The sequence below is a fragment of the Solanum pennellii genome, chromosome 12, assembly GCF_001406875.1.
Source record: "Solanum pennellii chromosome 12, SPENNV200".
Classification (NCBI taxonomy): domain Eukaryota; kingdom Viridiplantae; phylum Streptophyta; class Magnoliopsida; order Solanales; family Solanaceae; genus Solanum; species Solanum pennellii.
Genome location: NC_028648.1, coordinates 848,156 through 872,431, shown reverse-complemented (window position 1 = coordinate 872,431; position 24,276 = coordinate 848,156). Strand labels below are relative to the sequence as shown.

Sequence of the window (24,276 nt, the reverse complement as noted above, 5' to 3'; positions counted from 1 at the left end):
TTGTGGAAAAATTATACTAGAGAAATATGAACTTATGTTTCGTAAAAAAAATTATTATTTCACGTTAGATTTATTTAAGCTATTATTTTGATACTTAAAACATAAGAGATTTCCATTTTTTTTTTATAAATGAAGCATTGAAAATAATATCTTATTTTAATTCGTTTGTAAGTAATCTTAAAGAGATCATTCCTGATCATGTCCTCTAAGGACTATCTGGTGCACTAAAACTCTCTGTATAGACAAGATCCCAGAAGGACTGGACCAAACCACAAGAGCCTATGTATAGCGTGTAGACAACCTTATCTTGCATTTTTGTAAAAGACTCTTCCCAAAATTTAAATCTGTCTAAAACTTTCGCTATACACAAGATCCCAAAAGGGCTGGACCAAACCGCAAGAGTCTTTGTATAGCGTGTAGGCAGCCTTATCTTGCATTTTTATAAGAGACTGTTCCCAAAGCTTAAACCTGTCTAAAACTCTCGCTATAGACAAAATCACAAAAGGGCTGGACCAAATCGCAAGAGCCTATGTATAGCTCGTAGGCAACCTTATCTTGTATTTCTGTAAAAGACTATTCCCAAGTCTTAAACCTGTGGCCTTTTCATCACGTGATAATAACTTTACCCGTTAATCCAAATCCGATCACTCCCTCTAAAATATCTATATTACTCATAACACAACATCTGCCAAAATGCTTTTTTCTTTTGCTTTTTTTATAAGACTAAAAATATCAAGGAAAGACAATGTGCCACATCACACACTTTTCCACCAAATTGGGTGGGGGTAGGGGTGTTTGGGGGGAGAGGCATAACTTTTCCTTTTCTTGAAAAGGACAGGGACCCACATGACACCCCCTTCCCCCTCTCTCTCTCCTGCACTTTTTTATCAACTTTAATAGTATTTTATTTGTAGATATTATCACAACAACAGTTCATCAGCATATACATACCAAAAAAAATTAATTTTTTTTAAAAAAAGACTTCCAAAAACAACCCCCACACACAAATAGAGAAAGATATTTTAGAAAGGGTCATCTTTCTTGATAGGAGTTTTCTTCTAACCTTTGAAAAGAAAAAAAAAAGCTGCTGTAAAAGGGGTTATCTGTACTTTGTTTCCCTTTTGTTGTGTTGATTTTTTTGGTCAGCTTCAAGGTTGTAACAGGTAAAGTTAGTTACTTTCTTGAATTTGTTGTAAAGTTTTGATTTTTATTCATTATTTGAGTTCATTGAGGTTGTTTTCTTGAATCTTTGTTGGAGTTGCTGATAATTTTGATGTTGCTCAAATTTCCATTGTTTGAATTTGCTTGTAAGTCTTACTTTTGACATGGGGTGCTTGAATGTTTTGTTAAAAAAGTTAGTTTTTTTTGAGTTTATTGAGGTTGTTTTACTTGAATCTTTTGTGTGATTGCTTGGTGTTTCTTGTTTGATCTGTTTGTGGACTGCTGATAATTTTGAAGTTTCTCAAATTTTTATTGTTTAGATCTTTCTATATGCTTCTCTTGAGCTCAATCTGTTTGTTTTTGGTGTCTTTTGTTGATGATTCTTTTTACCTTGTTGTTCAAATTTCTATCCCCTCTAGCTTAAGATAATTAAATAAGAAAAAAAATGTTTTTTTTTTTTTTTTGTGGTAGATAATAATGATACTTAGATTGAAAGGAAGTTGTGACTGTGAAAGTCCTACACTGTTTGTCTGGATGATTGATTCTCAATTAGTTTGTAGCACTTTTTTCCCTTTATTGACTAAAGTGGCATAGTTGATTTTTCCTTTTTTATTATCTTTTAAGTTGAATTTAAAAGTATTATTTTGCTGACCAAGATCTCAATTTGAATTCATGAAAGAAGGTAAGTTTTCTTATTTTGGATGGGAAAAATTATCAGAATATGAAGGATAGACTTGTACTATATTAAAGATTGCATCTTTTTTAGTCATTAGCTTTTGATAAATGCAGATTCTTGTTGCTTATTGCAGAAGAGTACGAAATCAGTTGAGCAAATCATCTTCTGTCGCGAAAAGTTGTAAACTTTCTTCTTGAAGGTTAAAGATCTGTACATTGGTTCTGGTCTAGAATAACTAAGAAAAAATAAATTATGGGTTATATATGTGAATACTGTGGAGAGCAAAGATCAATTGTATATTGCCGGTCTGATGCAGCTTGCTTATGTTTGTCGTGTGATCGAAATGTCCATTCTGCAAATGCCCTTTCGCAACGTCATTCCAGGACGCTTATATGTGAAAGATGTAATTCACAACCAGCAGTTGTTAGATGTGTTGAGGAGAGAATATCTCTTTGCCAGAACTGTGATTGGTCAGGTCATGCTAGTTCTAGTTCAGGTTCATCAATGCACAAGAGACAAGCACTTAATTCTTATACGGGATGTCCTTCCGCTGCTGAACTTTCTAATATCTGGTCATTTTTATTAGATGACCCTTCAATTGGTGATACTTGTGAACAGAGAATGGGTTCAATGAGCATCAATGATAACCGTCCTAGAGATGGTCAAGATCCTCAAGGAAAGGACAATTCACAAAATGTGTGTGCTGCAGTCGAAGCGAACGACATGAGTATTTCAGAAAAATCGAATCTTTTAGTGGAATCGTCTATGCCTACTTTTGACAACAAGCTTCATAATATGGAACCGCCTATTGAATCTTCATCGAAGGTAATCTATGTTGCTTTTTGTAGAAGTTAATAAATTTTGCCTGATCTTTTTTTTGATACTGAATGGAACTTTGTGGAACTGATTCCCATGTTTCTGGAGTGTCATGTCCTTGATGAAGCTATGACAATTGACTGTTGATACCCCCACCACACACACACACACTCTTTTTGTTTGTATTCCTCTGCTGGCTCCTTAGACCAGTGAGGTTATCTTGCAACAAGTATTCTTCAGGGATGGCCTAACAAACTTGATTTTGGATATGACAGTGCATTGTTCTTTTATTACACTTCACAGGAAATTAGTGGAGTTCTAAGAGTGTCAAAATGATTGAGGAAAGATATACTCTAATTCTCACGTTCTCTTCTATCTTCAGAAGAACTCCATATTCTTTATTTAGCATTTGATTGCATTACATCCGAGTATCTCGTAAAGGTTGAGTTGGTTATTTAGCATGTGTTCACCTTTCTTCTCTTGAAATCGGTCTGTGGTAGGTCCAGTTCCTCTAAATTGAAAAGTGCCGTTCTTCAGATATTCGTAGTCCTGGATTTGTTCCCTGTTAAAATGTTTCTTGGCTGGTTTGTTATATGCAACTATGCAAGTTTGGACCGTTTTATATTGATGATAATTTTTTTTGAAATGATCTTTTTCCACATTTTCTGTTTTTATCTTGTCGATATGTCGTACATCATCTTGCCAAATAAGCAGTCTTAGCAACTCTGCTCCTGATTCCCGAATCCCGACGGATTGGTGGGTTGGGGGGGAGGAGGGGAAATGGTTGACTGAAAATGTCTGCGCTTGAAGCATGATTGTCTCTCCTTTTGTCACTTTTGAGAATTTTCTTGAGTTATCATCTTTATCGACTTTCAGGGCTGCTATATGGGAGCAAAAGGCTCTAGTTTATTTGAGGAGGATCCTTATTGTGATAATCTCATTATGGATGCGGTGGACTTGAGTATTGAGAATTATGAAGAGCTATTTGGTGATTCTCTCAATTATCCGGATGAGCTATTTGAGAATGAGAATTTGGATAGCTTCTTTGGGATGAAGGACATAAAAGGTGCCGACTACAGCTACCATGGTGTCAATGCTACCGAGGTGGGTCTGAGGATTAACTGTATCATGTTAACAACTCTTGCATATACTTCAACTGTCATATACTTTTCATTGACTGTTAGTTTTCTCAGAGTGATGCCATGCCATGATGCCATTACTATTACTGTTAGGTCGATCAAGAACTTATGAATTACCTGACTTTTTCTTTCGTCATGTCTAGTTAGTATAATCATTTCTCTTTATTGACAGTTTGACACTAATCACAAACATTTCTCTTCATGTTGAAGGATGTCCACGAAATGTGTAACTTCTTTTGTAGTTTTCTAGTTTGTGCCTTTTGTTGTTTGTAAAGAAAAGGAAAGAGAGAATGCCACACTCAACTGTCAGGGGCTGGGGACCGGTCTTCATTAATTTGTAGCATTAACCATTTACAGATTTCTTCAAGGGGGAGAGCGCTAGTCTAATCACCGGTGTACCCAAAAATGGTCGGTCTTGTCTCATCCCTAGTCACCCAGCAGCAAAAATCATGTTGTTTCATTGTATGACTGGTCGCCGTAAATTACCTTTTGGAGCTAAGTTGAAATTCTTGGTGGTCTTGTGAGTTGTCAATGGCATTACACCATTGTGATACTTCCAATAAACTTGTATCCGCTGTCAACGTTATGTTGAAGTGAGAGAAATTGATCTGGGATGGAAGAACTCTAACCTGTGAATAGCGAGTCAAAACCCAAATGGAATGTGTTCTGGTGGCTGAAATTATAAATTTAGCTGGAAAAAGTACAATACAAAAATAAGAGGTAGATAGATTCTTTTGAGTTTTCCGCTAGTTTTGATATTTGTCACTTGACTGGTATTAATTCCCACTCAAGCAATTGACATTAATACTACCCGTTGGATGATGCAGAAGGAATACTTCTAGCTTTTCAAACTTTATTGGACTGGAAAAAATAGTAGTATCTTAAGGAGTTACCTGTAACCTGTTGTTGGTGAAGGTGACAGCTATCCCGTGGAATTAGTCGAGGTGCATGCAAGCTTGTCCAGACACTACAGTTTATAAAAATGATAAAACAGTAGTACGTTGCATGAGGAAAGTTTCGTATAGTTTAGCTAAAGTTGGACCTGCAACTGATGCACCAATTGATAAATAATCATGTGGTTTGAGGTGCTGGAAACTAGTACTTTCGCATGATCAAGGTTCCTTCTAAGTTCTTGATGATTGATAGTCCCAGCACCAATTTCTATTGTAGCCATGTACTATTAATAGTAGTACTCCTTTTACATAATACCAGTTCCATTGGTTCTTTTCAATCACGGTAGGTTGGACAATTATGCGATATGTTGTGGCAGGTTTTGGACTATGTCTGTTTTTCTTAAACTTTTGGATGTGATGTCAAATGCTGTGTTTTGATGCTTTTAATGAATTCAGTGTGTCTGTATATGATGGGTTTGTGTCTCAGTTACAGAAAAGGAAATGAGATTTGTTTAAACAAATATCAACTAGTAAATCATCTATAGACGTTGAAAATTTTATTCTGGCATGTAGATATCGTACACATGCAGGCGTGACGACTGCTCCTGCTATTGTTTTTCAACAATTGATCCCTTCATTTTATCATAGACAAGTCAACAGAGCATTTGAAATATTTCAGAGTATTATTGAATATTGTCTTATAAACATATACATTCTACTGTTCGTTGCTTATGTGCAGTGTTTGAAGAATGCATTGCATAGCTGTATTTTTCTGTTTTGGTTGTGTGGGTGATTCGTTTAGTTTGTGAGAGGGGGAGGAGTAAGAGAAATGGGTTAGAAGTCAGTTAGTCGAGAAATGGAAGACGAACAACTTGCTGAATTAGCACGCAAGCGTTCACAATGAATTGGTTGGAAGGACCATCTTGGATATGTAATTCTGTTCAGTCATCATTGCTGAACTTTTTTTTTTTTTAATTCGTTACATTGCAATATGATGTTAAGAAAATGTCTGCTCTGGAGTTATTACGATGTTCAGATTTCTATAGTCAGAGCTGGCACAGACTGTACTAATACAACAACATACCCAGATTGAGCCACAAGTGAGGTCTCGGGAGGGTAGAGTGTACGCAGATCTTACTCCTACCTTGAGGTTGAGAGGTTGTTTCCAATAGACCCTCGGCTACAAACAGAACTAATATGCAGCATAAAATCCATGTATACTCCATACTATGCCTGAGACTGGTTCTTAAGGTGTTGTTGGCTTGTTCCTCTTGCCTATATGGAGTATGAACTAGATCCGAACTTATATGTTTGCATTGGACTAGTCATCATCAGCAAACATAAATTGAATATTTGAAGGATTTCCGACCACCAATTTATGGAGTGGAGATAATCACTTTTTTTTTAGTAATTGACTTTACTAGGAGGATATGAAGGCCGTGGAGTAGGGTAGAAGATTAATAGGATTAGGTTGTTTAGTGTTTTCGCGCTTTTCGGTGGGACTAGGTTGAGTGATAGTCTGGAGCACCGTGTATATCGTAGTATTAGCCTTATTCTTGTAGTTTCTTGCTTTTTTTTATCTGTTATTATGTGACATTACTTTTCCTTTTTCGCTTTCCGTTTTAGTTTTCTTCATTGCCGTATTTCTTCGTTCACAACTATTTTGATTCGATGCGCTGGAGCCGAGGGTCTTTCAGAAACAATCTCTCTACCTCTATGAGGTAGGGGTGAAGTCTGTGTATATTCTACCCTCTCTAAACCCCACTTTACGTTGTTGAAGTAATTGACATTTGTAATTTTTCATCTGGATTTGCTTGACAATTGAAGAGTCGTAAGGTTTTCTTGCAGATAACCTGATTTCTTAATTGCAACACATTCTTTCTGCTGCTGGATGACATATCTTTTTTGGTTCCCCAACATTCAGCAGGATCTAGTACTAGATACGACAGCAGCAACATACCCCGTGTAATCCCACAAGTGGGTTCTGGGGATGGTGGTGTATACGCAACCTTACCCCTACCTTGGTAAAGAGGTTGTTTTCGGTAGACCCTCAACGATCTAGTACTAGATACCAAAACAAAAATATTGATTCCTTCCTGTAGTACAGAACGTCTATTTTCTCTCTTTTACTTCCAACATCTTTATGTTTGTGAACAGTATATCACTATATTCGTCTTATTGTGTTCTGGTACTTTTTATCATGTCGTCTGTGATTATTCTTTGATCTTGCCGGGGAAGTCTTGCGCCTGTAATACTAAACGTGGATGAACCTAAACCTGTTAATGCTTTACCAGGGATTATCAAATGCGCGTGTGAATACAGTGCAGCCAACATGTAGCGATGCAGCATCTGCAGATTCCATTATGAGCTGCAAAACGGATTCTATCCTTTACTTTGCTAGACAATCTAGTCTCTCAGTTTCCAACCAAACTGGTGGAGAATGCAGTGCTGGAGATCACCAAGACTGTGGAGTCTCCCCGATGCTCCTAATGGGCGAGCCACCATGGTGTCCTCCATGTCCTGAAATTTCATCGACATCGACTAGCAGGAGCAATGCTGTGTTGCGCTATAAGGAAAAAAAGAAGACAAGGAAGTAAGTTCTTGTTTACTAAACGTTGATATGTTATTACTCATATGTACATGTCAGTACCGTCTCAAGTTCTGTTCAGTTCCATCATCGTATCACATTGAAACCGAGAAACGGTACCACTTTTAATAAGAGTCTCAAGCTTATGTGCACCATGATCCCGGAGTAGGTTATGAATACCTTTTAATAGTCTTCTTTATTATGTAATAGATTTGACAAGCGAGTGAGATATGTTTCCCGTAAGGCAAGAGCTGATGTCAGAAGGCGTGTGAAGGGACGGTTTATCAAGGCTGGTGATGCTTACGACTATGATCCTCTCCCGACCAGAAGCTATTGATGGTAAACTTGTTATCACATATGCAACTATACTATGAAACAAACAATCCATTTTAATTGATTTGACGTTTCTTTCTAATGGATGAAAGAATACCATACTTGTGGTCGCGATGACATATTGCATGATTGTGTCTCAGGGGATCACGTTGTTTCTGAGCAACGAAGCTCAAAGCAGATACGTCGTGCCTCATTTTGTCAACTAAAGAATGCTGCAGAGAAGTGAGAGTTCGTCATTTCTGGAGCCTACATGATCAGTCTTCTTTCTGGAGAGTGATCAAGATTCACCACGAGTACGCTGAACTTTCTCTGCTTCTGTTCTTGCAACTCTAACTAGGTAACTTCACTCATTCGAAGTACTCATGAACTTAGCTTTACGTTTACTTAGGTCCGGAGATTGTGAATTCCTCGGCTATTTATGTTAACATATCATGTATATTATGATCAGTGTGTAGAATTTAAATGCTATAACGAGCTATCGAGAGAGACGAAAGCTTGCTTTTGTAAACTAGTTCATTTATGTTGCAAGATAAAATGGCGATGTTTACATCAGGTAGCCACTTTTGTCGCGTTGTATTTAGAAGTTGGCCACTTTTTTCTACATTAGACCCATGGTTTGAATAGTAGTTTTTGGATTATAAACTTCAGACTACTGGTCTAGTTTTGAAAAAATGGCCATCTTCTATGTACAAAGCCGTAAAAGGTGGCTATTTGTGTAAATCGGCCGTTATATTGTGTAGCAGAGTCTTGAGAGGGCTAATAATATTATCACTCTGTAATAATAACACAAAAATTGTAGTTTTTGGTTCTGTGGACATCACATTGGGATATGTGTTATCATCTTATTGTCTCTTTTACGTGTTCGAGACGTGAAAACAGTCACTAATGCTTACGTAGGTTGTTTGGGGTGTGATATTTTTTCGAATCATAGGTGAACGCGAAAGGCTTTGTGTATCAAACCTCAGTTTATCATATTGTCTATTGAAATTCAATTATATAATGCCATATATTTGATAGTGTATTACAAGTTTCTAATTAGTTACTGTAGTTATATGAGATTTTTACACAATAGCCCAACAAATACTCTTCTTTTTTCTTTTTTCTTTTAAAAAAAAACTAAATTGTTTTAGTATAACCATGTGTATACATTATATGCTGATAACACTGAGTATACACCGCGAATGACTCATTTTCATAGATTTATAGAAATATATATTATTATTATCTTCTATAACATAAATTTAATAAAAAAAAATATGGTTATTTTTCGTTTATAACAAACCAATAATATTTATCACTATAAAATGTGTGGAATAAATGTTTCGAATAAACCAAAATTATTATAAAGAGGTTTGACTGGATTTTATTTCATTCACCATTAATTCCTATAAACTTATAATTAATGAATTAATCCAATTTTATCTCAAGAAAAAAAGATAGTCACATAATCTATATTCATATTACAAGCATCTTACATAATTATTGTACTTTGTGCTATATATATCCTCCCATATATTTTGTTTTTCAATACACAAAACATAATTCTTTACATTTTTTAAAAATTAAAGTTCTAGTTTCACCCAAAAAAAAAAAATCCAAGGAAATCATGGCTGAATATACTTATGTTAGCCTGAGTGACCTTCTGAAAAATCAACCAATTCATATACCAAAGTTCAAAAATTCGGATTTTTTCGAAGGGAACAATTCATCGTCACCACAATTTTCTTTTGGAAATTCTTTTTCAGATCAACCAGAAGTCGAAGAATTCAATGACAAATTCTGTTTTTTCTCAAAAATAGCTAAACTTTCAATGAAGTTTGTTTCGTCTATTAAGAAGTGCTTCATAAATTGACCTAGAGCGTAGCTGCATAAATCGACGAATGGTCAATTTATTTTTTTAATCTATATGAAATATACATAGATGAAAGACGACTTATATTTAATTTGAATTTTTAGGTACTCTTAGCAAAATTTATGATTAGTCACTTTGGTTGATATATTTATTATTGTTGTTTGGGTTGGGGGTGGGGGTTAAATCAAGTTTCTATCATTTGTAGTCTTGTTGGAATGGAATTTGAATTTATTGAGATGAAATTTTGTCAAACTTTGGAATTTCAATAATTCTTGAATAGAAATTGTTTAATGTCATTTTAACTATTATTTAATCATGCGTGTAGATATTCTTCGTCATATTTTTTGAACAGTTTTGTTCTTGTCGTTTAAAAACTAGAGTATTTATGTCTTTCACTCTAACCGAAGGCTAAATAGGAACACATGGTGCAATCTTATCCATTGATTTGATATTCAATAAATGTCAGATCGAAGGATAAGATTATAACACGTATATATCCGTTAGTATAAACAATATATATGCTTTAGCTTTGAACGACAGACACATCAACATTTCAAAAATATGAAATAGTGTATTTCGACATCATTTACGATAATTTAGAAATATATATTTATCATTTTCCTTTTGTTTTTATTATTATTGGGTAGATGAGGACAAATATCTAGTTTTATAAAGTAACAAAATTGGCCAAAATTACGAGGTAAAGACACGTGAATATCATATGAAAAGTATGTATGTATGCTTTTTTATAATTTATTTATATTTTGGGTAAAAAAATAATAATCTTCAATTCATTTAATATTTTGGCCACGTGAAGACTGAGTTTGTATCCACTATCCAACAAAAAAAATAATTAATTTAATATTATCTAATATATATTTTAACATTTGATTAATTTAAATATTAATAAAAAATATTTCATATTAAAAGACAAAAATATTGTCTATCAATAATGACTTGACTCTTAGAACTCTAAATTTTCAAATTCGTGGATTATTTATTTTGAAATTTTTTATTTTTTGATTATTTTAATTTTACTTCTCCACTCTAATAATTTATTTCGAAATTATAATATCTAATTGCAGTTTACGATTATATACAATTTTAAATTTAAAAATTATATTCAATAATTTAATAGGCCTTTTTAATTATTCTAGAGAGTTCCAAGAACAAAAAATATCTATAGAAAGTCATATATAGTTTGTCCACATATATAGTACTCCTAAATTCCAAATTTTTTTTTTGTGAAGAAATTCGAAGTAGAAAGATCAAAATATTTAGTTTTAATTATGCATTCATATGAATATATATTATTTTCAAAAATTATATATTTAAAAATTACATAGGATTAGAAAAATATTATTTTCACTTTATTTTTAGTAGTGTAACACCTCTATTATAAAATAGGACTAGCTAATAACTTTTTTGGTACAAAAGAATAAAACATTATCTTATCTTCAAGTATACATGTTCATTTCTTGATTAGAATCATTGAAGAATAAAAGGATCTAAAAGATGTGAAAGCTTATTAGATAACTATAATTATTTTCCCCATCCACCTTTTGAACCCTAAAGAGTTAGATAGAGACTTTGACTTGTCATCCACGCGGACTCTGATACAGTGATGAGACTGTTTTATCTTTAATCAAAGATTTCAAATTTAATTTTATAAATATGAAGAAAATTTTATTAAGATTATCACCTTAAATAAATTCGATAGTGTACGATTTAAATTTAATCGATACTTTAATACAGACTTGTGTTCTTTTTATATCTATAATGATGAAATGACTAATGCTATCATTTTCCATATTTTCATTATTATTATTTCTTTTTAGAAAAAGTAATATTTTTCTTGTTGCCACTTGTATAAAAGATAGTGAAGAGGGGTGTGGGGGTGCTCTATGGAAAAATATTTGTTTCTAAAATTGACACATAATCTTATATAACATGATAGTTAGAAACAAAGAAATATTGGGTCCCCACCTATGGTTTAAATGCTAGAAATTCATTAATATCTTTTGTGTTAATTGAAGAGATATATAGTATATAGTATATAAATAGAACTTAAAGTATTATAATGGAAAAAAGAAAAATGTAATGAAGAAAAGAAATTGAGGATCACTATTAGACAATATTACAATATTGAACTAGCTACATAATATAATAATTTCAGCTAATCTATTGCTAAATAGCTTTTAATTAATTGAATTTTTTTTTATTTATAATTCATTGCTAATTTATAGCTAAATAGAATTAGTATAAGATCTTGTTGTTTTGTTATATTTTTAAAAGCCAAATAGTATTATGTCAGCATAATAAATATGAGATGAGCTAATTTATTTGATCACATATAATAGTGTTAATGGATGTGATAACTCTTTTCTTAATTAGAGATATTAATTTTGAGCATTTAGTATAAAAAAAGTGCTACCTTTTTTAGTAAACTGTAGCGGAGCCAAAATATTCAATTGTAGAAATAAACATACGAAGTAGTCGAAGGAGGTTCAACAACTAATATATCTACATAAAAAATTATTTTAACCATATATAAATAATATTATACGGTGAAGAGGATTCTGATGAACCCCTTAAGTACAAGGTGGCTTCACCCATATGAGTGAGTCCTACCTAATACAAATTTGACTTATTTAGACTCTAATGCAGATATCAAACACCAAATGAAAAAAAAAATATCTTTCTATACATTATGATAAAATATTATCTTTTATACCCTATTAAATAAAATAAATTATATTCAAAACTCGAAATATAGAAACTATAAGAAGTGGAAGTGAATATTTTCGAAAATGATTTTTCCTTATTTTCATTTTGTTGCCACTTGGAAAAAGATAGTGTACAAGTGAATACTTTATTTATATGTTTTTATGTATATATATATATATATATATACTATGTGAAAATTTCTTTCGAAAATAGACAAGTAGTTGGTGACTAGAACAAAGGTATGGACCCTCATTGCTATAATTGGTGACAAGTTAAAATGGACCAATTAGTCCAAATGTTGCACTAAGAAGCAAAGAGCAAAGGTGGTGGGGTGGGGGTGGGGGTGGGGCATATATAGGTAGGTTATGACATTCATATATAGGTTTTTTTTTTCTATATAACTTTCGACATACTTCGGATTTTATTATTTGGTCTGAGCTTTCTTACTTGCTATGCATCAGCTAGTGGATGTGTTATCGGATGTGTCAAACGACATCTTATGTAAAGTTTATAAGTGCTAATTTCAATTAGAAATTACTGTCATTTGGGCCTAAGCTTCTGAACCGTCAGAAGAAAAGATGTGTATCTGAACTTTCAATTTTTTTGCTTCTCGAACTTTTTTTTTTAAAAAAAATCTTCGATAAGATTGATAACATTCCTGCTCAAGACACGATTCTTAAAGAGAAAAAAGATATTCATATTCTGAAATTTATTGATTCGATTAATTCTAACATATTTCATATAGGCCTATTTAACATGCTTCTTATCAAAGGATTTTTTATTTATTTATAGGAATAATTAAAATCAGAGAAATTTGTGATTAATATAATTTATTTTGAGCTTACGATAATTTCACATTTATTTCGTGCCATGTCGATGTGAAATTTGTTTAGGATATTATATATACCTTCTTATAAAAACTCCCTCATTAAAATTTTCTTTGTAATAATGCATCTAATTATATTTTTATAGACCATATTTCAAAACACCAAACCTAGATACCCAAAAATAAGCAAACATTATTTGTGGATTTAACAAAATATCTCTTGATTAAGATATGATTTAAAACGATCTCTTTTTAGATCTTTGGACTAATAATTTCTTGATAACAGTTAATTATAATCGAAATTTTATAATAATATTATATATTTGAATATGTATTAACTGACATAATAAAATGTTGTTTTATTGAAAATATAATACAATATAATATTAAAAAATCTGATAAAAAACTTTGAGTACCATAGTAAAACATTGTTATGAAAAATAATTGTTATACAAAAATCTGATCATGAATAATTATTTATAATATTCATATTTAAAACCTTTTAAATATTAGGTAAGATTCAATGAATTTGTTATCATGAAGTATTGTTAGCAATTCCCAAAGTCAACATAGTTTCTAATTCAAGAATTAAAAACTAATTTCCTTATCAAAATTTGGAAATGAATAATGGAAGGCAACTTACCAATTTGATTCTAAAAAATGGACAATTTATTATTAAATTAAAACAAAGTTCCAATTATTAAAAAAAATCTCAAAACATTGAGCAATAATGCAAATTGTAAAGATAAGTCTATGAGCCAATAGAACTTTTGCTTAGTGCTCAACAAGTCAAGTTTAATTGTTGAAAAATAAATTCAAAATTTTTATCAAAAGTGAGTTTGGTCTAATTTTAATATTTCTTTAATTTTTATTTTGTTATTTGACCAAAAAATAGGGAAGGAAAAAAGAAAAAGCATAACACTTAAGTGGAATATGATGTGGAAAAAACCAAAAGGACTAATTAAAGAGATTATATATATATATTAAAAATTACAAATAAAAGAGAAAGACCATATCTTCATTTCCAATTAAACAAATTCAAGAATTTGATAATGTTGATTCTAAATATCTTTGTTTTATTTTATATGATGATAATATTTGTTTGAGTATGTTATTTATTTATTTAAAAGAAAACATAAAACATTTAACTATATTCATAATATTTGTGATTTGTTGTATATTTTTATCATATATTTGTTGAACATACAGAAATTCTTATATTTATTTTTTATTTTAAATAGGGAAAATGCACAAGTAACCTCTTAACTTATGTCTAAAATCTCAGAGACACACTTATACTATATTAAGGTCTTACTACTTCCTGAACTTATTTTATTAATAATTTTCTACCCCTTTTCGATCTACATGGCACTATCTTGTGGACCCAACGCTGTTTGATTTTTTTTTTCAAGATAGTGCCACGTAGATCGAAAAGGGGTAAAAAATTACTTATAAAATAAGTTCATTGGGGTAATACGATCTTAGTATAGTATAAGTGTGTCTCTGAAATTTCGGACATATGTTGAGGGGGTACTTGTGCATTTTCCCTTTCAAATATATATTTTTGCTTATAATTTTTTACGAAATTTGATGACTTGATTGAAACATTAGAGTGACGTAGAATATCTTTAATAGTTTAGGGATGAATTATTAGTATTCTTTTATTTTTATACATGTTTTTTTTATAAAAGCGAGTAGCGACTAGCAAATAACAAAATCAAAGTTAGATAATATAACTTTAGTTATGTATGGAACTTTCATGAACTGAAATATAAGTATAGATTAGCCACATGTACTAAAAAATACGTTCTGAATTATGGTCTTAAACATGTTTCAGTTTTTCGATTGTACTAGAAAGTATAAACAAAAGATTATATAACTAATATTGAAGAAAAAAACATGATACATAAATATGGTCTTTCAATTTCAATTGTCCCCATCTGATATTTACTTCGTCAAACTTTAAGTATGCTTAAGTATGCACTAAAATTTGTATAAAACTTGAATAACTAAACACACGCATTCTATTTTAACATCCGATAAAACAATTCGCATCCAACACAATATTTTATTCTACTTATTCAACTTTATATAAATTTAATTACGTCAAGAAAACATTGAGGGAGGCTAACAGACAAACAACTTGTGGTGTTGGATCAGAAGGTTTGATTATTTTTTTGTGTATAAATAGAAGAAGGGGGTGTTTGGAGGTGAACATCATTAGCTTTATCAAACACTGTCTCAATCCTTAAGGATCCTATGAAACTCCTTCAACATATCAACCCTTAAAAAGAGAACTTCTTCTCTTACAAAATCAAAAAAAATTGTAAACAAAAAGTCTCAAGTTTTCATATTTTTAGGTACCCTTTTCTTACTTTGTTTCAATTATGAGCTTATGTTTCCTCTTTTTTGGTTCATAATCTTAATTTATTTACAAAAAAATGCAATCTTTTTCACTTATGGTTGAAAGTTGAGTATGACTTGTATACAGATCTTTAAGTTTCAAGATTTGCTATGAATCTTCTGGTTTTGCCCCTTTTTTATTTGATTTTGGGCTCTCCTTATTTTTTTGTTTTTCTACTTCTAAAATGATAAATGATGGTTCTTGAAACTTAGAAATGCTTGATACTATGTTGGATCTTTACATTTTGTTCATATATTGCTGTGATTACATATTTGTTAAGTGAAAAAAAATCAAGAAAATGTCATTTTTTAGTTTTTTGAACTTATGGTGTTTAGAACCCTGATGTCTAACCCCCCCTCTACCCCCTATGGCAGAGGTTGGTTTTCCATCTTTTAGTGTTTTGAGCTGTGTATTGATAAAAATTAGTTTTTTTACCTTGTGAAATGGCATAAAGTTGGAATCTTTGTTAACAAAAGGTGGAGGTTTTGGATAAATTGGGATTCTTCTGTTTGATATGAGTTTTTAAGTTCATGTATTTTCAGTTTTCATTTCATAACTTGGATTATGTTTCTTATTGTTGTTTTACTGACTGTTTGCTTTTAAGTGATTAATGTGTTGTTTCTTTGTTCTATGCAGATCCAGTATATTGAGCTCTTTCAAAAGTTTTTTTGAAGAAATAATCATCATTTTAACATAAGGTACACTTTTGTGTCAATCACTTGGCTTTTTTTGATTGCCAAGAGAGATTATTCAGTAACTGATTTTATGTTTGTCTAATTTTCTCTTTGAATACTTAAGTTAATGTGTTGAGGCTCTAAACTTATGGACAATCTTGAAAAGAATTGTAGTAATGTAATAGTAATTACTAATTTTGCTACCTCAAAGATTGTATCACAACCAAACCAATTACTATCTCTGAGCAAGCTACTTATCCATTTTAGTTGTAGTAGGAAATCAAGAAATCGGTTTACGTGCTCCTACAAAATGTCGAATATCTTTTTTTTGATGATGTTGGTGCTTGGTTTAACTTGTGTGCACCTCGACTATTCCACCGGATACCTGCTACCTTCTATCAGCACAAGTATCGGTTTATCTGTTTTACCAAGGTCAAGGCAAATGAGAAGAAATTAACTAGTGTCAAATATATAGAAAAATTGTTCTTTTATAATGGTGCGCGGGCCCATTTGTCCGCACATCGACTATTCCTCCAAGTAGCACAGGACCTGGTAACTCTATCGACCAAGGCTTAGGAATATGGAAAAAAATGGTTTATATCTTCTACCTTTATAAAAATGGTGTTTACGCTATTATATCATTTTAATATTACTTGAAGTGCTATGTTTCTTCTCTAATGGTGTTTATATTCATTCATTGTCTAGGTTCCAATCCATTATGGGCCTCTCACAATATCCAACTCCAGCAGATGCGGGAGTACTCGGTGTAATTCTAGTAAACACAGCCATATCCATCTCCATTATCAAGGAGATACTCCGTTCGATCCTTCGTGTGATTGGCATCCGTATCGCATCATGGGAAGACTATTCTATTGAAGGACATTTGGACTCACTTGAATGCCGTGGAAGCCCACCAGAATCATACATGGAGGAGTTCAGAAGCCGAACGCCTGCATTTCGTTATGACTCGCTATGTATCTCTAACCACCCTGAACAAGAATGCTCTGTGTGCCTGACAAAATTCGAGCCTGATGCAGGGGTGAACAGCCTCTCATGTGGTCATGTTTTCCATAAGCTGTGTCTAGAGAAGTGGCTCAGGTATTGGCATGTAACTTGTCCTCTTTGCAGAAATTACTTGATGCCTCAACAAGAAGAGGACGATACGTGTCCAATGTGAGATTAAACGTTTTACGGTGCCACTTCATTCATTTGCTGATGTTATTATGTACAGCTTAGTAGTGTACAGCTTGAGTATGTGGAGGCTTGATCTTTGATGTGATATAGTCTGTTAGCTTGTCATATTTGTGATGGTTTGCGTCCTCTCAGAGTGACGGGTCTCTTTCGTGTGACCAAAAAACTTATACTATGTTGTACATGATTTAGTCCTTTAGCTTCTTGTGTTTGTAATGCTTTGCGTCCTCTCAGAGTGACGGGTCTCTTTCGTGTGACCAAAAACTTGTACATTATAGTACATGGTGTAGTCGTGTAGCTTATTAATGCATTTCGTCCTCTCCAAGTGACGAGTCTCCTTTGGCATGACCAAGAACTTCTACATTGTTGTACATATTACCCAAAACTTGCTCTTATGTTACTTACAGCAACTACGAACTTGAGCATATGCTATCAATAACATACTCAGTGTTCTCTCAAACTTCCTTTTTGTAATATGTTCTAACAAAGTTGCTTCCTATTTTCTGATCTTTAATTGTTCAGAATGCTTCGTTATGCTTTCACTTCCGTGTGTTCTTTTTCTGGACTGTTTTTCCTTGAGTCGAGGGTGGGTCTGTCAGAAACAGCCTCTTACCTCTAAGGTAGGGCTAAGGTCTGTGTACACTCTACCTTTCCAAGACCCCACTTTGTCGGACTAGATTGGGGTATGTTGTTGACAAATGACAACTGCATACACCAAGAGAGACGGTGGGGTGTGGGGGCTGCAGCAACGTAGCCAGGATTTGCACTAAGGGTAGTCAAACATAAAGATATTAACACAGAAAGAAGCCAAGAGGATTTAACATATAGTATATACGTAAATATGTATTATAGAGGAAGTTTTACTTATCTACACGGTGTAACTTCCTAGTGAAGGGTTGACAAGGGTTGCTCCGCGAAAGCTATGCAACATTTTACTAAGAAGCAACTTATGATCATCCTTCATAAATTTACAACCTCATTTATCAATTAACACAGTTCTTATGATCAAGTATAATAAGATAAATGATTATGACATAACTATTATTGTATGTTTAATACTTTCATATCTGAAAACAGCCTTGACTGTTCATGAAGCTATATGCTATGAATTCAGAAAGTTTGTTAAAGTTACTTTCCAGCAGCAAGTTCAGAGAGTTTCGAGCCAACGGACATGCTGGTGCGAGTCAAGCCAGAGTTCCTGTGGTATCTGCATCTGAATGAACCAGCATGTGTTGTTGGTGAACACAAGCAGCTGTGCTTTACACTTGATGCCTTCCTTAAGACTGTCGGCGAAGTAGGCGTGGAGGATGACAGTGGTGGTGAGCTCTTCATTGCTTCTAGACATATAATATGTGGTAGATTTAACTTTTTCTTGCTAGTTTCTGCAATGTCAATTGATTGTTGAGCCATAGCTGGTTGTGGTTCCATCCTGAAGAAGAAAAAAATCAATTGGTATTAAGTACAAGAAGTTTAAGAGGGAGAACTTTGATATCTAACTACGACAGCTATGGGGCACGAAGGGTTTAAGAATAAGAACAAGTGACAGAGAAGTCGTTTACTGATTAGCTGCTTGAACATGGAAAGTTGTCGATTATTTCCTAATAATTGTTGTACCTCACAAGCCATATTAATTGGTTGACCAACACTATCTCGACCTTGAACTACCAGAGCGTTATAAATATTTGGCATCTTGCCCAGGGGAAAGGCTACATCTCATACCGGACCAATGATTTGGATGACACTCCCCGGGTCTTTTTTTTCAAGCGTGGAAACCCCGGGGGCGAAGCCAGGTAGGGTTGAGCGGAGTGGAAAATTACACTGTTTATATTATGTATAAAGTTATTTGTTTTATATATGTACAGTAGATATTGAACTTATTTGTTTCTTCGTGTATTTACTTTTATCATATTCTGAATTTTTTCGGTGAAAATCTTGGCTCCGCTATAGAAATATGGTATGTCTCAAAATAAGAAATGACGGAGGGTAAATGCGTTTTTTTTTTTTTTTGAGTTCATATCAATTATTAGGATCTAGGGAAAAGCTTTTTGCGCGAAAAGGTGCATGAGTTCATAGTATTCGCCCTAGAATACCTCTCTTCTTTACTAAAATATCATATATATATATTTACGAGTGGGAGTTACGCGAGTCTTTGATCTACATAATAAGGTTTTGGAGCTCGATCTCTTTTTTTACAACAAATATCCCTCTGCACCAAGAAACTACATCACAATACTAAAATCATTGAATTCATCATAATACTAAATCCTATCTTTAATTTAAAAAAAAAAATATGAACAAATTATGCTAAAAATATGAAGAATATCATTGATCATAAATGACATTCGAATCTTCCTATAATGATCCAACTCCCATCTTCATAACAATTAACAACAACAATTACGCTTCATTTTCAAGCAAGTTGAAATCGATTATACGAAAATAAATTAATATATGAAGAAAAAACAAAAGACCAACATATAAAATTGGAATACTAAAACATAAAAAGAAGATAAATTTAATACCTGAAAATTGCAAAGACTGGAAAATTGATATAGATGCAAAAGGGGTTAAAAAGTAGATGAGTAATTATTATATTATATGAAAGAGAGAAATGTTTTGCATTGTTTAATTATTTCTTTATTTTTGGTTTAATTAATCTTTTTTAAAAAAAGAAATTAAAAAATATAACTTTTTTTCCGTATTTGACTCTTTCTTAGTTTTAGATTTGAGGTTTATCTCTTTTCTTTTTTCTACACCACTATTTTTCTATTTTTACTCTTATTTTTTATTTGTTTGTTTGTTTGTTTACTATTATTATTATTATCTTGTAGCATTAAATTGCACCCTTTAAATTTGCAAAAGTTTATTTAAGGATTTTTTTTGTGATATGTAAGTGCTTAGAATATTTATTTATTTTTAAAATAAATGGTTTTCTTTTTCTTTACTTAATATAATACTAGATCGAATAACTTTTTCGTTTAAATTATATCTAAGCTTTTTAAATGTCTCATATATGGTTTTAAATGTCATGCAAATTAATAGAAATATCAAATTCCATCGAAATGAGGTGGAAACCTTCGCAGCTCAATTTATATAATAAATCTCAATTCTATCTCAACCCTAGATACAAGTTCGAGAGGTGACAATTGCCCAAAATTATTAAAAATCGATTTCTCCTCGTCAGGTCGATGTGGGACATTAAAAACCGATTTCTCCTCATTAGGTCGATGTGGGACATAAGATCTACCTGTCTCAAATCTTAACTCAACCCTAGATTCTAGCTCGAGAGGTGACAATAACCCAAAATGATTAAAAAGACCGATTTCTCCTCGTCGGGTCGATGTGGGACATAACATCTAGCTATGTCAATAACACTTGAAGCATTTCCAGTGCTACTTATCAAAAGTTTCATGGTTCAAACAGAGCAATCCAAGAAAGGAACAAACATAAAAATCTGATAAAATTACCAAAATGAAGAAAATACAAGCGCGAATCAAAACTGAGAATGTGCTAACTAATGAAACAAATTTATACTTTTCCAGAAGAGAAACTAACAGAAATCTTGATGATCAAAGAATTTTCCTATATATCGGAAGATTTATCCCAACCGCGGTGGTGGTAAACCATTGTGAGTACACAGATCAGCTGGAAGAAGTGCAGGTATTGATACCATCCTTGCAGTCTTTAGTAAGATCGTTAAATGTCTCGATTTGCTTTTTACCTCTCAAGAAAACTTCAGTGTCAACTGAAACTCTCATGTAACCATCAAATTCGACAGGACTTCCATTGTGAAGTTTTGCTGTGTCTAAATACCATTCACTGCCTTCATCCCAAAGATCCTTATAGTCGCCGAGGAAATGTGTTGAGTACTTATCCTTTAAAGGATTGAAAAAAGATGTCTCTTGTTCATTTGTCGCAATATATAGGTTCCTTCCATCATCTATCTTGTTTTTCAAACTAGATAGAAGAGAGTCTGGAGAAGTATCTTCAGCAAGATGTGGCCACATTTCACGGTTCCTAGCCTTCTCGCCTCTCACAACATGAACCGAGTCATAATCCCAATTCAACCTAGAGGCAATAGCCGAGACAATGTCCATCAAACGTCTTGACTTCCATACCAAATGCCATGGCCGTTGAACAACAGATTCTGTCTCACCCTCACATACTCTGTACCAGTAATTATCTGGCTCCACGTTACCAAATTTCCTGACGATTAAAGTATCCTTCTGTTTAGATAACTTCATTGGTGTAACTCTAAAATCTTCGACAAGATGGAGAGATAGTCCATCTTTTTGGTGCCATTTTTCCCAATCGGCCCAAAACTGTTCCTGATCAAGAACTGATGCTGAATTCTTTAAATGCTCAAAGTCGAAGTAAAACCTGAAATCCTTTCCTTCCTCGTCTACGCCAGATGAAGTGTATATCTTCGATAAACAAATACTTAAGTCCATTATCAATGTTCTGTTCAAGTATTGTGCCTCGCCTAACGCACACATGAAGCTCCAGAGATAATGGTTCATGCTCTTGCACCTATCTCCACCTCCATGATATACCAAATACTTCCCGCGCTTGAAAGAACTCTCTGATTCCACCACAGGAAGTGAGTCGTTCACAGCTTCACCAACCTCAGGCAGAGCAACGTTTTGTCCCCCTGTCTTCGCAGCTTTCTCAAACCCCTCGTCTGACTTACCAGAAATTCTGTCCTTGCTCTTTCTCTTCCTTTTCCGAGCATTTCCACCAGTATGATACTCTCCAATGCTCACCACACTAAGCGTACAGTTCTCCGACCTAGAAACCACAAACTCGCGGTAATCCTTGTAAAAAGCAGCAGTCTTTCCATCCTTAGGCCTAAACCGCCAAGCCATGTGGCACGAACTATCATTCGATCCACGGACTGACTTCCCAAATCTGTAAAAATGTATATCCTTGAACTTCTCAATAGCTACTCTCATCAACAAATGAAACACATCTGGATCATTACAATCAATTGGTTCATCAGTTTTCCCATGACAATCAGGATCACTCTCAGTGCCACTGTCTGTAGCTGACAGCGAAACGTCGACATCAGTTAGGTTTATGAAGGTAGAAAATGCTTTCTGATTTGCACCAATAAAGTCCTCACCAGTCTTCATAACAGTGTCATCAGCTTTAAACGTGGCGTCAGATTTAGACGTAAGGAAATTAGTGATTTTCGTCGAAGGATGGAATAAAGGATCTTCAGGCTCATAAGTTGCAGCCATTATAGTAAAAATCAAAACTCCAACAACAAATATAGTGAAACAGAGATTCCCTATAATTGCCAATGCATTTTGCCCCAGATTTTCTGGCCTAAAACTTCCATTCCGGGACAGAAAACTTGGCGATCGACCCACCATTGTTCCTACTCCTTCCAATCACTGCCACCACACGAAATTCACAGAAATCTCCAAGGCCTGAAACAGAAAGACACAAAAATCTTCAAAATATGTAAACATATAAGGACAGAACTCCACAAAGAGAAGTAAAGGGTGCTTGAAAGACGTTACCTTTGGCAAAATAATGCCAACATTTCGATCACTATGATCACCACAAGAAATTCACAAAAATCTCTAAATCTTAAAACACAAACACATAAAAATCTTTAACATATGAGATAGAACTCCAGAAACAGAAGCAAAGGGTGCTCGAAATATGTCTCATTTGACAAAATAAAGCCAATAATTTCAATCACTATCCCCACAAGAAATCCACAAAAACCTCTAAATCGTACAACACAAAAATCATTAAAATATGTACACATATGAGAATAGAACCCAACAAACACAAGCAAAGGGTGCTCAAAAAATGTTATAGTTGATAAACAAAGCCAACCATTCTCCATCACTATCACCACAAGCAATTCAAGAAAAAACTCTAAATCCTAAAACACAAAGACACAATTATAAAAATATATACATTTAACATATGAGAGTAGAACTCAACAACCAGAAGCAAAGGGTGCTCGAAAAATGCCACATTTGACAAAATAAAGCCAATAATCCCAATCACTATAACCTCAAGAAATTCACAAAACCTCTAAATCCTGTAACACAAACACATAAATATCTTCAAAATATGTAACATATGAAAGTAGAACTCAACAAACGCAAGCAAAGGGTGCTCAAAAAATGTTATAGTTGATAAAACAAAGCCAAAAATTCCAATCACTATCACCACAAGCAATTCACAAAAATAAAAAAAATCTGAATCCTATAGCACAAAGATACATTTTTTTTAAAAAAAAATGTAACACATGAGAGTAGAACTCATCAAACAGAAGCAAATGGTGCTCCAAAAATGCCACATTTGACAAAATAAAGCCAACCATTCTCCAATCACTATCACCACAAGCAATTCACACAAACCTCCAAATCCTAGAACACAAAGACACAATTTTTTTAAGAAGTATTAACAGAACTCCACAAACAGAAGCAAAGGGTGTTTGAAAAATGTTTCATTTAACAAAATAAAGCAAAAAATTCACAGATCTGAATGAAGGGTCAGTTTTTTAATGGTGAAATGATGAAAAATTTATACATTCAAAATTTTTTTTTTAATTACCTCATGAATCTTGAATCTTGATTATGAACCCCTTTTAGCTCAAAATGGATTCTACCATTATTTCCCTAAAAAAAAAAGGGGAAGAAAAGGTTCTTGATTTCCTTATTTTTCTGGAGTCAAATGCTAAAGATTCATAATGAGTGACTACAAGGATGCTTGCTAAAATGCGCACGTCATGTCCTACTATTTTAAAATCTAATTTAGACCGTTAGATTAATTGGATTTTGGTGTTATACGCACTTGGCGCATTTTAGTTGCTTTTAATGAATATTTTAGTTATAGGAAATTAGTGTCATGAATATGCAGACAAAATTTCTGAGTTATTTGTCTAATTGGGCAAATTTCATGTTTGGGATTGTAAAGTCTGTCCTTAAACATTTCATTATTAGCCAATTTGTGCTTTGGGGGGTGGGGGTGG

At 33.1% G+C, this 24,276-nt stretch overlaps 3 protein-coding genes across 4 annotated transcripts; 2 read left to right on the top strand and 1 right to left on the bottom strand.

The window, feature by feature from the left end:
* Window positions 1-939: 939 nt before the first annotated feature.
* LOC107007493 (zinc finger protein CONSTANS-LIKE 9-like) lies at window positions 940-8,612 on the top strand. 2 transcript variants are annotated; one of them, XM_015206133.2, is made up of 6 exons: window positions 940-1,163; window positions 1,971-2,662; window positions 3,530-3,757; window positions 6,980-7,278; window positions 7,483-7,611; window positions 7,746-8,612. In XM_015206133.2, exons 2-5 carry the CDS (start codon window positions 2,090-2,092, stop codon window positions 7,607-7,609), a joined length of 1,227 nt encoding a protein of 408 aa, XP_015061619.1. In that variant the 5' UTR covers window positions 940-1,163; window positions 1,971-2,089; the 3' UTR covers window positions 7,610-7,611; window positions 7,746-8,612. The 2 variants fall into 2 exon arrangements, with proteins under 2 accessions (XP_015061619.1, XP_015061620.1); XM_015206134.2 differs by having other exon boundaries at window positions 1,951-2,662.
* An 8,181-nt stretch (window positions 8,613-16,793) lies between these two features.
* Window positions 16,794-17,739, top strand: LOC107005504 (probable E3 ubiquitin-protein ligase XERICO). The gene has a single exon (XM_027913876.1). The coding sequence runs from the start codon at window positions 16,807-16,809 to the stop codon at window positions 17,263-17,265; it is 459 nt and encodes a 152-aa protein (XP_027769677.1). The 5' UTR covers window positions 16,794-16,806; the 3' UTR covers window positions 17,266-17,739.
* A 2,946-nt stretch (window positions 17,740-20,685) lies between these two features.
* LOC107007687 lies at window positions 20,686-24,011 on the bottom strand. The gene is made up of 2 exons (XM_015206399.2): window positions 23,859-24,011; window positions 20,686-22,711 (listed from the first exon to the last, which is right to left on the bottom strand). Exon 2 carries the CDS (start codon window positions 22,652-22,654, stop codon window positions 20,921-20,923), a length of 1,734 nt encoding a protein of 577 aa, XP_015061885.1. The 5' UTR covers window positions 22,655-22,711; window positions 23,859-24,011; the 3' UTR covers window positions 20,686-20,920.
* Window positions 24,012-24,276: the final 265 nt, after the last annotated feature.

Bases quoted from the DNA above. Each gene is read 5' to 3' on its own strand.
- LOC107007493 (XM_015206133.2), top strand. From the start codon at position 2,090: ATGGGTTATATATGTGAATACTGTGGAGAGCAAAGATCAATTGTATAT. The intron at 2,663-3,529 runs GTAATCTATGTT...ATCGACTTTCAG, and splicing joins CTATTGAATCTTCATCGAAG to GGCTGCTATATGGGAGCAAA. The intron at 3,758-6,979 runs GTGGGTCTGAGG...ATGCTTTACCAG, and splicing joins ATGGTGTCAATGCTACCGAG to GGATTATCAAATGCGCGTGT.
- LOC107005504 (XM_027913876.1), top strand. From the start codon at position 16,807: ATGGGCCTCTCACAATATCCAACTCCAGCAGATGCGGGAGTACTCGGT.
- LOC107007687 (XM_015206399.2), bottom strand. From the start codon at position 22,654: ATGGTGGGTCGATCGCCAAGTTTTCTGTCCCGGAATGGAAGTTTTAGG.